This window comes from Zootoca vivipara, chromosome 12 (genome assembly GCF_963506605.1).
Source record: "Zootoca vivipara chromosome 12, rZooViv1.1, whole genome shotgun sequence".
Lineage (NCBI taxonomy): Eukaryota > Metazoa > Chordata > Lepidosauria > Squamata > Lacertidae > Zootoca > Zootoca vivipara.
In genome coordinates, this window is record NC_083287.1 from 57,102,521 (window position 1) to 57,115,572 (window position 13,052).

Consider the following 13,052-nt stretch of genomic DNA (forward strand, 5'->3'; position numbering starts at 1 on the left):
GAGATTATTCAAAAGTGGAAAGCATTCAAGACAGTTGACACCCTTCTCAGGAGTGGACATCCCAGCAAATTCACCCCAAGGTCAGGCTGTGCAATGCTCAGAGAAAATGCAAAAAAACCCAAGAGTTACATCTCAGGATGTAAAGGCCTCAGCGTGTTAAATGTTAAAAGTTCATGACAGTAACATTTAGAAAAAGACTGAACAAGTATGGTTTGTTTGGAAGCGTTTCCAGGAGAAAGCCTCATCTCTCTAAAAAGAACATGGCAGTTTGAACAAACCACAAGACTTCTGGAACGATGCCTTTTGGGCAGATGTTTGGCCATAATGCACAGTGCTACGTTTAGCAAAAACCAAACACAGCATATCAGCACAAGCACCTCGTACCAACTGCAAAGCACAGTAGTAGAGGGGTGACGATTTGGGCTTGTTTTGCAACCACAGGACCTGGGAACCTTGCAAACATTGAGTCGACCATGAACTCCTCTGTATACCAAAATATTCCACAGTCAAATGTGTGCCCAACAACTGAAGCTTGGCTGAAATTGGGTCATGCAACACAATAAGGATCCCAAGCAAATCTGCAACAGAATTACTGGGGGGGATGGGGGGGGACGACAGAATCAAGGTGTTGCAATGGCCCAGTCAAAATCCAATTGAAATGCTGTGAGTGCTGTGCATAAACAAATGCCAGCAAACCTCAATTAAATGAAGAAACGTTGTAAAGAAGAGGAGGCCAAATTGTTCTCCACAACAATGTGAGAGACTGATAAAGTGCTACAGAAAATGATTACTTCAAGTTACAGCTGCTAAAGGTAGTTCTACAAGCTATGGAATCGTAAGGTGTATTTAGTTTTTCACACACAGCTTTTCCATTTTGGGCTTTATGTCAGTTAAATAAATAATGACACGGTGCAATATATCATGCGGTGGTGTTCATCTGAGGTTGTATTTACCTATTTTAAGACCTGCTAAGGAACAGATTATTGTTACTACGTCTGCATATGTAAAAACCACAGAATTAAAAGAGGGTGCACTTTCTTTTTCCCGTGACTGCAGCTGATCTCCAGGTTTCTGCTGTTCCCGCTTTCTCCGCCTGGAGGATACCTTTTCCCACTTAAGCTTCCTCATTGGTTTCTGTATCTGCTTTGCTGTACAGATCTTATCCTCCTTGAGATAACCTTGCCAACTAGATGACTAATATTCCAAAGAAGCAAGTTTTAAGAGAAGGCAGCCCGAGGCCCTTGAGTAATTTCGTAGCCAACCCAGCACTGAAATTCAGTTCTTTGGTTGGGAAGGTGGTTTTGCTTTGGTTAACGATGGTTTAGGCCAGGCATAGGCAACCTTGGCTATCCAGATGTTTTGGAACTACAACTCCCATGATCCCTAGCTAACAGGGCCAGTGGTCAGGTATCATGGGAGTTGTAGTTCCAAAACATCTGGAGAGCCAAAGTTGCCTATGCCTGGTTTAGGCTGAACTTGGAAGCAGACACCACCCTCGCACGGGTTCTGCAGAAGTCAGAGGGCAAGGCAAACTGCCCCCTTCCCAAGGCGCTTTCCCCCTCTCCTCCCCACACCCCATTACTCCTGCCCGTTTTTAATCCGCCACGGTTTCTCCCTAGGAAGCCTAGGGCTTCCTCCATAGTCGAGAGCCATGATGGCTTAAGCAATTGCTGTCGTCGCGGCTGTCGTTTGGCTAGCCGGCGTAAGCAACAAAGGCCTCACGCTGAAGAGAAGGCCACTTTTTCTCTCCTCCCTCTCAGTACCCAGTGGACACCCAGGAATCCAGGCCACGCCTGGCAGACGACATGATGAACTTGAGCAAGGAGACAGGCACCCTCAGCGACGCCATCACAGGCAAGAGTTACATCCCAATGTCGGAGTCGGAAGAAGTTCGCCACAGCCAGAACCTCCTGGCTCTCTGGAAGCGGAGGGGCACCACCTGGCAGGAGACCCAGCCTCTGCCCGTGGACTCGCACCGGGAAGCCATCCTCTCGGCCGTGGAGCAGAACCCGGTGGTGGTGATTGCTGGGGACACGGGGTGCGGGAAGACCACCCGCATCCCCCAGCTGCTGCTGGAGCACTACATCCTGGACGGTCGCGGCGCCCAGTGCAACATGGTCATCACACAGCCGCGGCGGATCAGCGCCATCTCAGTGGCGCAGCGCGTGGCGCAGGAACTGGGCTCCAACATGCGGAGGAACGTGGGCTACCAGGTGCGGCTGGAGAGCAAGCCGCCCGCCCGGGGTGGAGCGCTGCTCTTCTGCACCGTGGGCATCCTGCTGCGGAAGCTGCAGGGCAACCCACGCCTGGAGGGCGTCAGCCACATCGTGGTGGACGAGGTGCACGAGCGCGACGTCAACACTGACTTCCTGCTCATCCTGCTCAAGGGTGTCCAGAAGCAGAACCCCGGCCTCCGGCTGGTGCTGATGAGCGCCACGGGGGACAACCAGCGCTTCTCGCAGTACTTTGGGGACTGCCCCGTAGTCAAGGTGCCGGGCTTCATGTATCCTGTCAAGGAGTACTACCTGGAGGAGATCATGGCCATGCTGGGGCGACACAGGCACCGGCACTACGAGATCAAGGTGAGCCAGGCGCACACACGCTCCCCCTCCTAACGTGGCAGGCAGTGCTTTGTCGCTCATGCGCACATGCTCACTCTCTGCATCATTACAAGGTCCTCTGTGGCGCTGGCCTTTGCACCAGACTGATGGAATAGCTGGAAGTTACCAGGTTGCCAAAGGGTGCAGCTCCACCCTTTTGAGCGCCCTCGCTTCTGCCTTTGTTGATGCTCTGGCAGCTCAGTCGCTGCTGCGATGTTTAGTTAGTTAGTTAGTTAGTTAGTTAGTTAGCTAGTTAGTTAATTCCTTCACCCCCTTGTTCCCCAACAGGGAGAGGTTGTGGTCCATTTGGGGAAGCTTAGTGACAGGGCATGTGCTTTGCATGCAAAGGGTCCCAGCTTCAATCCCCAATGGCATGTCCAGTCCTGCCTGAAACCCGGAGAGCTGTTGCCAATCAGTGTAGGCAATTCCACGCTGGATGAACCAGTTGTTTGAATTGTCATCAGGCAGAGCTCTCTGTTTCCAGTATGCAAAAAGGCTTTAGCCCCATGCGAGAGCATCTGTTTTGCAGGCAGAAGGTCTCGTGTTTAATTCCCGACAGGATTTGGAGACCGCCCTGCCTGAAACGCTGGAGAGCTGCTGCTGCCAGTCAGTGTAGGCAATACTGAGCTAAGTGGACTAATGGTCCAACTTGGTATGACACAGTTTCCTAAGTGAGTGGGCAGCAGTGACAGGAAGGAGACACATAAAGCCTTGCACAAGCCCCCCTGCCCGCCCCCAAAACCTGGACCCAGCCCTGCTGGGTGGTGTTTCAACAAGGTGTGGTTGAAAAATACACACTGGGTTGTATGCAGAGGCCTGCTTCAAATGCAGGACTGCATTCCCCAGTTTCCCCCTGCAAGGGGAGCCATGTTCATTGATACCATATGAGGCTATCATGCAGCCCCACTCACTGTGCTTTTATTTCTGGAACAGCCTTCACTGATGACCTGGCACCCACCAGGTGCCTAGAACTACAACTCCCAACGTCATAGGTCTGCACTGGCTGGTGGTGTTGGGAGTTCCATGGCCCCCGATCGTCTGCACCAGTACAAGGCAGTACCAGGTGTTCCCCTGACAGTCGCTTTCATGCTGCTGCTGCTTGCTTTGAGAGGTGCCTGGAGTCCTCCTGCACCTGGGCACACCTGGCTTTGCATGGTCCTTCCCCGGCAACAGAGGCTAATGTGGGCGCTCTCTCTGCAGGTCCTCCTGGCAGATATTTACTGTGCCTCTTTTTATCCCTCAGCAATCAGACGAGGAGTGCGTCCTTGACCTTGAGCTGATCAGTGACCTCATTCTGCAGATCGATGCCCATGGAGAGCCAGGTAAGCGGTGGCCATTCTGCCTCGCACCCTCCCTCTCTGCCCTGACAGATCAGAGGGTCTGGTATGCTTTTGCTGCAAGTGAGACGACAGTTCTCTCCCTCCATGCCACCCTGAGCAACCAGGTGGAAAAGGTGGGGTGCAAATAACTTCATAGTCATGTGTGACTTTCGGTCTCTGTTGGTTGCAGGTGGGATCCTCTGTTTCCTCCCTGGCTGGCAGGAGATCAAAGGAGTTCAGCAGCGACTCTTGGAGAGCCTTGGAGCTCATAACAGCCGTTACCTTGTCTTACCAGGTGAGAGGGGGGCCTTGCTCTTTTTCTCGCCTCACTGTGGGGTTTGTGGGAGGTGGTGGCTGTGCACTGCAGAAAGCCTAGAGCAGGGGTAGCTGCCATGGTGCCCTCTGGATGTGGTTGAACTACAGCTCCCACCATTCTTTGCCACCCAACCGTGACGGCTGCTGGGAGTTGTAGTCCTACATCTCCAGGACATTGAGCGGACAACCCCTGGCCTAGATTGCCGTGATGCTCCTGTTGGGAGGGAACGGGGGGGACAGATGCTCACACGTGTTGTTTCTCCCCACCCTCGCCAGTTCATTCCAACATCCCAATGATGGACCAGCAGAGCATCTTCCCCCGCCCCCCTCCCGGCGTGCGCAAGATTGTCCTGGCCACCAACATCGCCGAGACCTCCATCACCATCAATGACATTGTGCACGTTGTGGACAGCGGAACTCACAAGGAGGAGCGCTACGATCTCAAGACCAAGGTTTGTCTGGGCTGTGGTTGTCTTGGGTGAGGCTGTGGCAAGCTCAGAAGCGAGTTTGATCTGGTGTGGGGAGCGCGGGCCTCAGGGTATAGGATGGTGACACACCTCTTCCCCCAGGTCTCGTGCCTGGAGACCGTCTGGGTGTCCAAGTCCAATGTCATCCAGAGGCGAGGGCGTGCCGGGCGCTGCCAGTCGGGCTTTGCCTATCATCTCTTCCCGCGCAGCCGCCTGGACAGGATGCCCACCTACCAAGTGCCTGAAATCCTCCGCACGCCCCTCGAGAACCTGGTGGTCCAGGCCAAGATCCACATGCCCGAGAAAACGGTAAGGAGAGGCCCTCCCGGCTACAAAGCCTCCGATGATCCTCTTTCTTGGGCTTGTTCTAATAAGCAGACAAAGCTAAGCTTACAAGGTGCCTGAAAAACATGTCCCCAAAAGCCCAAAGCTTTTGTCTGAGCAGGGTGCTCCACTGTTGGAGTTGCTTAAAGCCTAGACTGTGAAACTCGCTCCCACAAGAACCAGAGATTGCCATCATCTTGGGTGGCTTTTACAGCAGGCATCTGTTTTGCCAGGGAGAACAGGATGCTGGTCTAGATGGGTCCAGGTTGACAAAGAGCTCATTGCACTTGGTTAAAAAAACAACAGGGTCAGGAAGAAGAGTTAGCATATTTACGTCTCCTAGGTCCTAGTCTCCCCCTCCTTTCCTTTTCTTCTCATCTCCCTCCCCCTGCCCTAGATAGTCCCAGTTGTAGTGTGGGATTTTGACTGCAGGCTGGCCATGAGAATTTTAGCCATCTACAGGATTTGTAAGCTGCGGACACAGAACCAAGACTGGGTTGATTTCTTCGTTCTGAGCTTTAAGGCTGTGTAGCCACAAGGCATCGCTGAGCAATCAAGCCAGCAGTTTGTGCAGCCCAGCTTTTGCCAACCTGGTGCCTTTCAGCTGTTTTCGGATTGCAACTCCCATCAGCCCCAGCATCAGAGGCATTTACTGTATAAGATTTGGAGTCCACAGTATCTGGAGGACATCACCTTGGCGAAGGCTGGGCAGGCCGAAGCACTGAGAACCCAGAGAGGCTTTGAACGTAGCTCTTATCTGCTTGACCTCCTTGCTGTCCTTGGAGGAATGTTCAGAACTGGAACAGACCTGTAGGGTGTCAAGAGCCCCCTTCCCTTCCCCAGTCCAGTCCAGTGCCCCTTTCCACTCAGCTGGTCTTCATACTGTATACTCTGTGTTGCTTTTGGCTGCAGGCTGTTGAGTTTCTCTCCAAAGCCCTGGACAGCCCCGACATCAAAGCTGTGGATGAAGCAGTCATCCTTTTGCAAGAGATTGGTGAGTTTCTGGGGAGGCTGGCCGGGAAGTGGATTGCTGGTAGGAACATTAGTTGTTGTTTAGTCGTTTAGTCATGTCCGACTCTTCGTGACCCCATGGACCAGAGCACGCCAAGCACTCCTGTCTTCCACTGCCTCCCGCAGTTTGGTCAGACTCAGGAAGCGGCTTTTATAGACCAAGCTCATTGGTTCTCCAGAGTTTCCGACAGGAGATGTTTCCAGCTCTATCATGCCAGGGTTTGAACCTGCTGTATGCAGAGCAAATCCTTGGCTACAGTCTTTCCACGTACGGCTGGGACTGCTGCTGCTGCCGTCACCTTGGGACCACTAAGGTTGCCAAGCCAACACAGAAAGCAGCACCCTTCCCTCTCCTAGCCAGCCCTCCCAAGCGCTCCTCTACTGCCCCCCTTTTCAGGTGTGCTGGACCACAGGGAGGCCTTGACCACTCTGGGAAAGCGCCTGGCTCAGATCTCCACCGACCCCCGGCTGGCTAAGGCCATCGTGCTGGCTTCCATCTTCCGCTGCATCCAGCCGCTCCTGGTCATCGTCTCCTGCCTCACGAGGGACCCCTTCAGCAGCAGCTTGCAGAACCGCACCGAGGTGGACAAGGTGAGGGGCCAGCGTTCTCAGTGCTTGGGGGAGGGAGGCGGGGGGATCCAGGGTGCATATGAACAGCCCGTCATTCCATGTTTCCTAGGCCAAGGCTATCCTGAGCCGAGAGAGCGGCAGCGACCACCTGGCTTTTGTGCGGGCAGTGGCTGGCTGGGAGGACATCCTCCGACGCAGGGACAGCCGGGCTCGCGACAACTACCTGCAGGATTACCTCCTGTATGCGCCCAGCCTGCGATTCATCAATGGTGAGCAGAACGGGCGGTGGCCAGGGATACAGGAAGCTGCCTTGTACCAAGTCAGAATCATTCCTCCGTCTAGCTCAGTATTAGTCAGTTCAACAGCCTGGCGCACACACTTTTCAGAGCGGAGATGTTGGGGCTGCTGGAAGTTTCTTGAATACAGCTCCCATCATTCCTAGCTGTTGGCTAACACTAGCTGCGGCTGATGGGGGTTGGAGTTCAGCAACATCTGGAGAGACCCACAGGCTCCCCATCCAAGCTTTACTCAGGTTAAACATCAGCTTCCCACAGACTCTCTCCTCCTGGCATGGATCCCCGTTGTAATCAAAGAGCTTGAACCTAGAGAAATTCTGCCTGCTTCTGAAGGTGGAGAACAGGGTTGTTCTGGAGCCAGAATGGAATATTCAACAGGGCTCTGTATGTGGAAGGGAAGAAAGCCACAGACCCCAGATTTCTCTTTTTGCCAGTACTGCCCTGCCCTGTTAAGAATCTTGTTGCAGCTCTCTTCCGAATCCCCTTCTGCCAATGTGGACAGAGAAGACCAAGAAGGAAGCCCAGGCTGAATTTGTACCCAGCACTTTAAGAACATGAGAGCCTGCTACGTCAGGCCAGTGACCCATCTAGTCTAGCATCCTCTTCTCACGGTGGCCAAGCAGACACCTGCGGAAAACCTTTGCAAGCAGGTTTCAGGCCCAAGAGCCCTCTCTCCTCCTGGTTTCCAGCAACTAGTATTCAGAGGCATTGCTGCCTCTCACTGGAGGCAGAGCTGAGGCATCCTGGCTAGGAGCCATGGATTGCTCTCTCCTCCACAGTTTAGTTTAGTTTTGTGCTGCCTGGCGCTGAGCTTGCCTCTGTACCCCACAGGCCTGGTGAAGCAGTTCTCGGAGAACCTCTACGAGGCCTACCTGGTGCCAACCCCCTCGGACTGCCTCTTGCCTTCGTCTGTGTGCAACCAATACAGTGAGGAAGAGGAGCTGGTGAAGGGCGTCCTGATGGCTGGGCTTTACCCCAATCTCATCCAGGTAAGAGACCCACCTCCCCTCCCATACTGTTTGCGGGTGAAGGAACACTGGGGAAGGGTTCCTTGGGTGAGAATTTTGGTGGATTCTCTCAAGTTTCTCTGGGTTTTGGAGCAGACAGGGCAGAACGGGGGGGTGGGGGTTATGCGCACTCTGCTAATGCATGCAGAGGCCGGGAACAGAACCCCTGCGCAAAATGATCGCCATCTTTATTAATACACAATTTAAAACAACTTGCGACCATAAAAAATAACATGGGTCCTAAAAACGTACACCTCAAGCGTCGAAAGCATTCGCTGGGAGCTGTGTAACCAAGGTACCAGGCACACCTCTGTGAGCAAGGGAGCTATGGGGCCACTACCCCTTCGAGCCACTGAGGCAGAGGAACTGGAACTACCAACTGGGCCTCCTCTGTTGATCTCAGCACCCAAGAAGGAAGCAGGCAATCTTTTGGGTATTTGGGGCCTGAGTCATTTAGGGCTTTGAACACTGTTATGTACAGTGGTACCTCGGTTTATGAACACAATTGGTTCTGGAAGTCTGTTCATAAACTGAAGCGTTCATAAACTGAAGCGAACTTTCCCATTGAAAGTAATGGAAAGTGGATTAATCCGTTCCAGACGGGTCCGCGGAGTACTCAACCGGAAATTCGTAAACCGAGGTGTTCATAAACCGAGGTTCCACTGTACATAAAACATAGGGAGCAATACGTAATAAGCAGCAGTGTCAAATCATTCCCCTTGCCAACCCAGCAAGAGACTCTTAGCCAGGTTTGTCTTGCTAATCCATCCCCCCCCTTTTTTTTTTGCCTACTCCTCTACCCAGGTCAGGCAAGGCAAAGTGACCAGGCAGGGCAAGTTCAAGCCCAACAGCTACACGTACCGGACCAAGGCTGGGACTGTCCTCCTGCACAAGTCAACGATCAACAGGCAAGTGGGCCAGGTGCCGCCTAGGCCGGCTGGCAGGCGGGTGCTTATGACCTGGTGGGGAGGAACAGGGGGAGGGCAGTGGCGGCAGGCCAGGTGTGAGACAGCCCCTTCCTCTTTACTGCAGGGAGACGTCCAAGCTCTACAGCCGCTGGCTGACGTACTTCATGGCGGTCAAGTCCAACGGCGGGGTGTTTGTGCGCGACTCCTCACAGGTGCACCCCCTGGCCGTGCTGCTCATGACGGATACGGACATCCACGTGCGGGGTGAGTTCCACATTCGCACAACTTCCAGCTTCCGCTTTTGCTGCTGCTTCAGGAATCGGCAGCGGTTGGTTTAAGCGAAGGGCTGTAGCTCAGCGGGAGAGTGTCTGCCTTGCATGCAGAAGGACCCAGGTTCATTCCCTGGCAACATCTGCAGGTAGGGGTGGAAATGTTTCCTGCCTGAAACCCTGGCGAGCCGTTGCTGCCAGTCAGCGTAGACAGTATTGAGCTAGCTGGGTAATTTGTCTGACTCAGTATAGGGCAGATTCCTGTTTCTACGTTATGAAGGTCTAACAGGGTCTGGGCCTTGCATGTCCCAGAGAACGTGCTCTTCTCCAGTGTCCTGGTAGGATCATCAAAGACCATGTCATTATGGTGGCAGGGGCTGCTGGGAACTGTACTCCAAAACACAGAGGACGCCCCATTTTGGGAGGCAGTTTAGGGATCACGAATCATTTGGTAGGTAGAAGGTGATGGGCGGGCATCCCATTGGAGGCAACCACCTCTCTCCTAATACCAGCTAATCTGATGCCGTCTAAAAGTTCACAGGCATACAGCAGCCTTTGTTATTACTCCCCAGTCTTGCAGAGGTGCAGTCTCTGGATGTGGAGGTTGCGCACCTGGCTATTTATTTTATCCGAAGGCAGACCTGTATCAGGTGACTTTTAATGTCTGGTCTACCGTGTGTGTTCTTTTATAATCTGTTGGAAGCTGCCCAGAGTGGCTGAGGCAACCCAGTCAGAAGGGTGGAGTACAAGTAATAAACGATGAAGACAATCGTGATGAGAGTGCAAGGATAAGTACTTAAACAGCAGGTCCTCCTTGCCAGTGTGCCAGGCAGGAGGGTGGTGCAAGGCAGATGGGAGAGCTTCAAGCAGACTCCCTCCCCTGCAGCCGCCACCTACTCCTGGCCCAGGAGTCTCCCTTGGACTCCCCTCTAAGCTCCTCTCCCTTCTTCCCTGCCCCCAGATGACGGCTGGCGAGCGACCGTCTCCCTCGTTGACAGCGACCTGCTGGTGCTGGAGGGCGACTCCTACACCATCCGGCTCCTGCGCGACTTCCGCGTGGCCCTCTCCAGGATGGTGGAGGTGTGCCTTTCCTACGAGATGGCCGCCATCCCCGGGGACCTGCACCACCAGCACAGCCAGCTCCTGGACATCCTAGTGGACCTTCTCAAAGGGCCTCCCGGCAGCTTTGGAGCTTAGGTCTCCCGGCAGCGGCCCAAGGATCTGGACACGGGGACTTGTAATTTGTACAAAGATGTTGACAAATGTTTATTTAAATAAAGTTCTATTTATCCCTTGTGACATCTCTCTCCGTCCTGGAGGATTCCTAGTGCCGGCTCATCCGCTGCGACCTCTGGCAGCCTGCGGCAGTTGGGGAGAAGGCGAACCAGCTGCCTGCCTGCTTGCCTGCCAGCGAGGATGCCATTTTGCAAGTCCCGAGGCCCCGGAGGACAGTGCAGTGGATGGCGGCCCCTCGCTCTTCCTGGTTTTGTGTTTTCTGTCCCTGTAGTGGGGGCTGTCCCACGTAGAAGGATGGATTTCTCACATGGAGGAACGGAGCATCTTCATGCGTCTCCAGGTTTTGAAGGCGTGAGAAAGCGGAACTCACGTAGACACTCCTCAAGTGTGCAGGAGTTGATGTTGCACTTGGAACGGGAACACAAGCACCCTTCCCCTTGCCTGCCAGAGGATGTGCGGTCGCTGCAGGGTGGGGCAATGGCATGGGAAACCTGCCATGCACTTTTTGAAATGAAATGGAAAAATCCCTTTTGCTCTAGGTGAACTGGTTTCGGTGCAGAGGTAACCCCACTTTCTGCTGGCTGGCTGACTGGGGAGGGGGGTGGCCTTGTCTCTTGTCCTCTCCTTCCTGGAGCTGCTGCTTTCGTACCTAGGCCATTCCTGCTGACGGGGAGAGTTTTTTCTCTCATCCCAGGGGAGGAAGAGCGGGTCTGCACTGAGTCTGCTGGCGGAACGTGGCTTTGCTTAGGTGTCAGGGGCTGCTTTGTTCCTGGGAGGAGCTCCTGGGCTACCATATAGCGGGGTCTTGAAGCCACTGTCTGCCCACCTGTGGTACACCGAGGGAAGCCTCAAGCTCTGGCAGCATTGGCATATTGAAAATGGGGAGCTGTTGTCTCTCCAGCTATGGGGTGGCTGGGATTCAGTCTGTCAATAAGAGCTCTTCTCCTTTCCTGAGCTCTTCAGCAGTGTATGTTTCCCAGTCAGCAGCAACCGCAGTCGCATGGTATGAGCTCCCAATTCTTCCCTGATCTGCTGTTCTGAGTCTCCCCCTACTTGCTGGGCTCACCCGGTGTCTTAGTCCACACCCCTTATGTTTTAAATGTATGCCAAGCAGAGGGCAAATGTGGCCTAGGAAGGCTTGCCTAGGGGGCACTCTCAAGATCAATCAGAGGTTGATAGTCCTGCGCAGTATCTCCTGCAGGGATGACATGAAGGAGCAAGGCAAACTGCGGGGGTGGAGAAGAGAGAGCTTCTCCCTGCTTCTGTTTACTGCTCCTTGCCAGCTTGATGGATCAGTTGCTCAACTTGCTCCTGGGTTCCTTGAGGGACAATGTTCAGGGTCAGGGGAACATTTCTCTCTCGGAAGGCAGCATGCTAAAGCCGGTACCCCACCACACCAAGTGTACTATAGTCTTCAAAGTCCCAGGCCGTGAGAGGGATGCCCAGCTTTGAGCACAGCAGAAGCAGCCCCACCCAGTTTGGAAAAGGGAGCTTCCAGGAAGTTTTGGCTCGATTGTGTCCTGGGCTCTCTACCCCACCTTGGACCACCTTGACATCTCCCCTTCATGACGCTCATTCTGCCCCTTGACCAGTGGGAATCTGTTGCTTTTTCTTAGAGGAGAGGAAAAGTGGATGTGTTGGATCACCTTTCTATGGGAGGGGAAGAGGAGACCTCAAAAGCGGGGAAGAAATGGCTCTGAGCTGGTCTGTGACTGATGTTGGGGAAGTTCGGTGGCTGTTGAACATCGTACTGGACTTTTTTACAACCTCGTCTAAAGAAAATAAAAAAGAGGGATAAAAGCAGCTACTGCCTTGACTCTTTGTTGACAGGCAGGGTGAATGAATGTGTGCACCCCCCAACCCCATCTTCCTCCCCTTGTCAACTGAGCAGCAGTTTTTTGGGGGCAAGAGGCACTCATGTGAACCTCACAGAAACCCAAGGTTCACATGAGTGCTTTCAGTTTCCCAACCTTTCAGCTTCCATTCTGTCTTCCAAGATGGAAGTGGGGGAGGGGGCATGATTTTATGTGGTGTCGTCATCCCCAGGCTGGGAATCCCTTTAGCTGTTATTCCTGCATTGCAGAGGGTTGGACTAGATGACCCTTGGAGACCCTTCCAAATCTACAATTCTGTGACTCCATGTCTGTGATGCCAACTTTGCCTCTAGCTGCCCTAGGACAAGGAACACGCTTTGAGCCGTTGCCAACGCCCACTTATGAACACAGCAGGCCAGGAAAACTGATCTTGGCCCAGTTCAGAAACAGGTCTCCCTCTGGGCCTAGGGTCTCCCAGACCGTCTCTGCCCCATCCTCACCTTGATTGCTCAATGGAAAGTAAAGGTCACAGAATCTTACGAGTTGGAAGGAACCATGCGGATCATCTAGTCCAACCCTCTGCAATGCAGGAATATGCAGCCATCCCAGACAGGGATTGAACCTGCAACCTTGGTGTTACCAGCATCATGCCCTAACCAACTGAGCTATATGGAATGGTGCTTGGTGGTTGCCTTTTTACTGCTCAGCTAAGGAGCCTCTTGCCCTCCAGATGTTGTCAGACTCCAACTCCCACCAGCTCCAGCCAGCCTGGCCAGTAGCCAGAGATTCCGGGAGTTCGGAATCCAGCAAAGATCTGTAAGGCCACGGGGTCTCCATGCCTGTCTCAGACCCTTACAAGAAGGACCCATCGTTGCCAGCAAGTTTGCTGCAGCAAAAGGATTGTTTTGCTTGTGCC

At 53.5% G+C, this 13,052-nt stretch overlaps 1 protein-coding gene across 3 annotated transcripts in view; it reads left to right on the forward strand.

Moving 5' to 3' along the window:
* DHX30 (DExH-box helicase 30) overlaps positions 1–10,382 on the forward strand; it is a 31,448-nt gene extending 21,066 nt beyond the window's left edge. For all 3 annotated transcript variants that reach the window (XM_060281039.1, XM_060281040.1, XM_060281038.1), the window contains 12 exons: positions 1,761–2,582; positions 3,844–3,922; positions 4,110–4,214; positions 4,511–4,686; positions 4,804–5,010; positions 5,938–6,019; positions 6,434–6,627; positions 6,716–6,875; positions 7,734–7,891; positions 8,714–8,821; positions 8,946–9,081; positions 10,048–10,382. In XM_060281039.1, coding sequence (XP_060137022.1) covers positions 1,761–2,582; positions 3,844–3,922; positions 4,110–4,214; positions 4,511–4,686; positions 4,804–5,010; positions 5,938–6,019; positions 6,434–6,627; positions 6,716–6,875; positions 7,734–7,891; positions 8,714–8,821; positions 8,946–9,081; positions 10,048–10,283 — 2,463 coding nt within the window. In that variant the 3' untranslated portion in view covers positions 10,284–10,382. The remainder of the gene's footprint in view (positions 1–1,760; positions 2,583–3,843; positions 3,923–4,109; positions 4,215–4,510; positions 4,687–4,803; positions 5,011–5,937; positions 6,020–6,433; positions 6,628–6,715; positions 6,876–7,733; positions 7,892–8,713; positions 8,822–8,945; positions 9,082–10,047) is intronic.
* Positions 10,383–13,052: the final 2,670 nt, after the last annotated feature.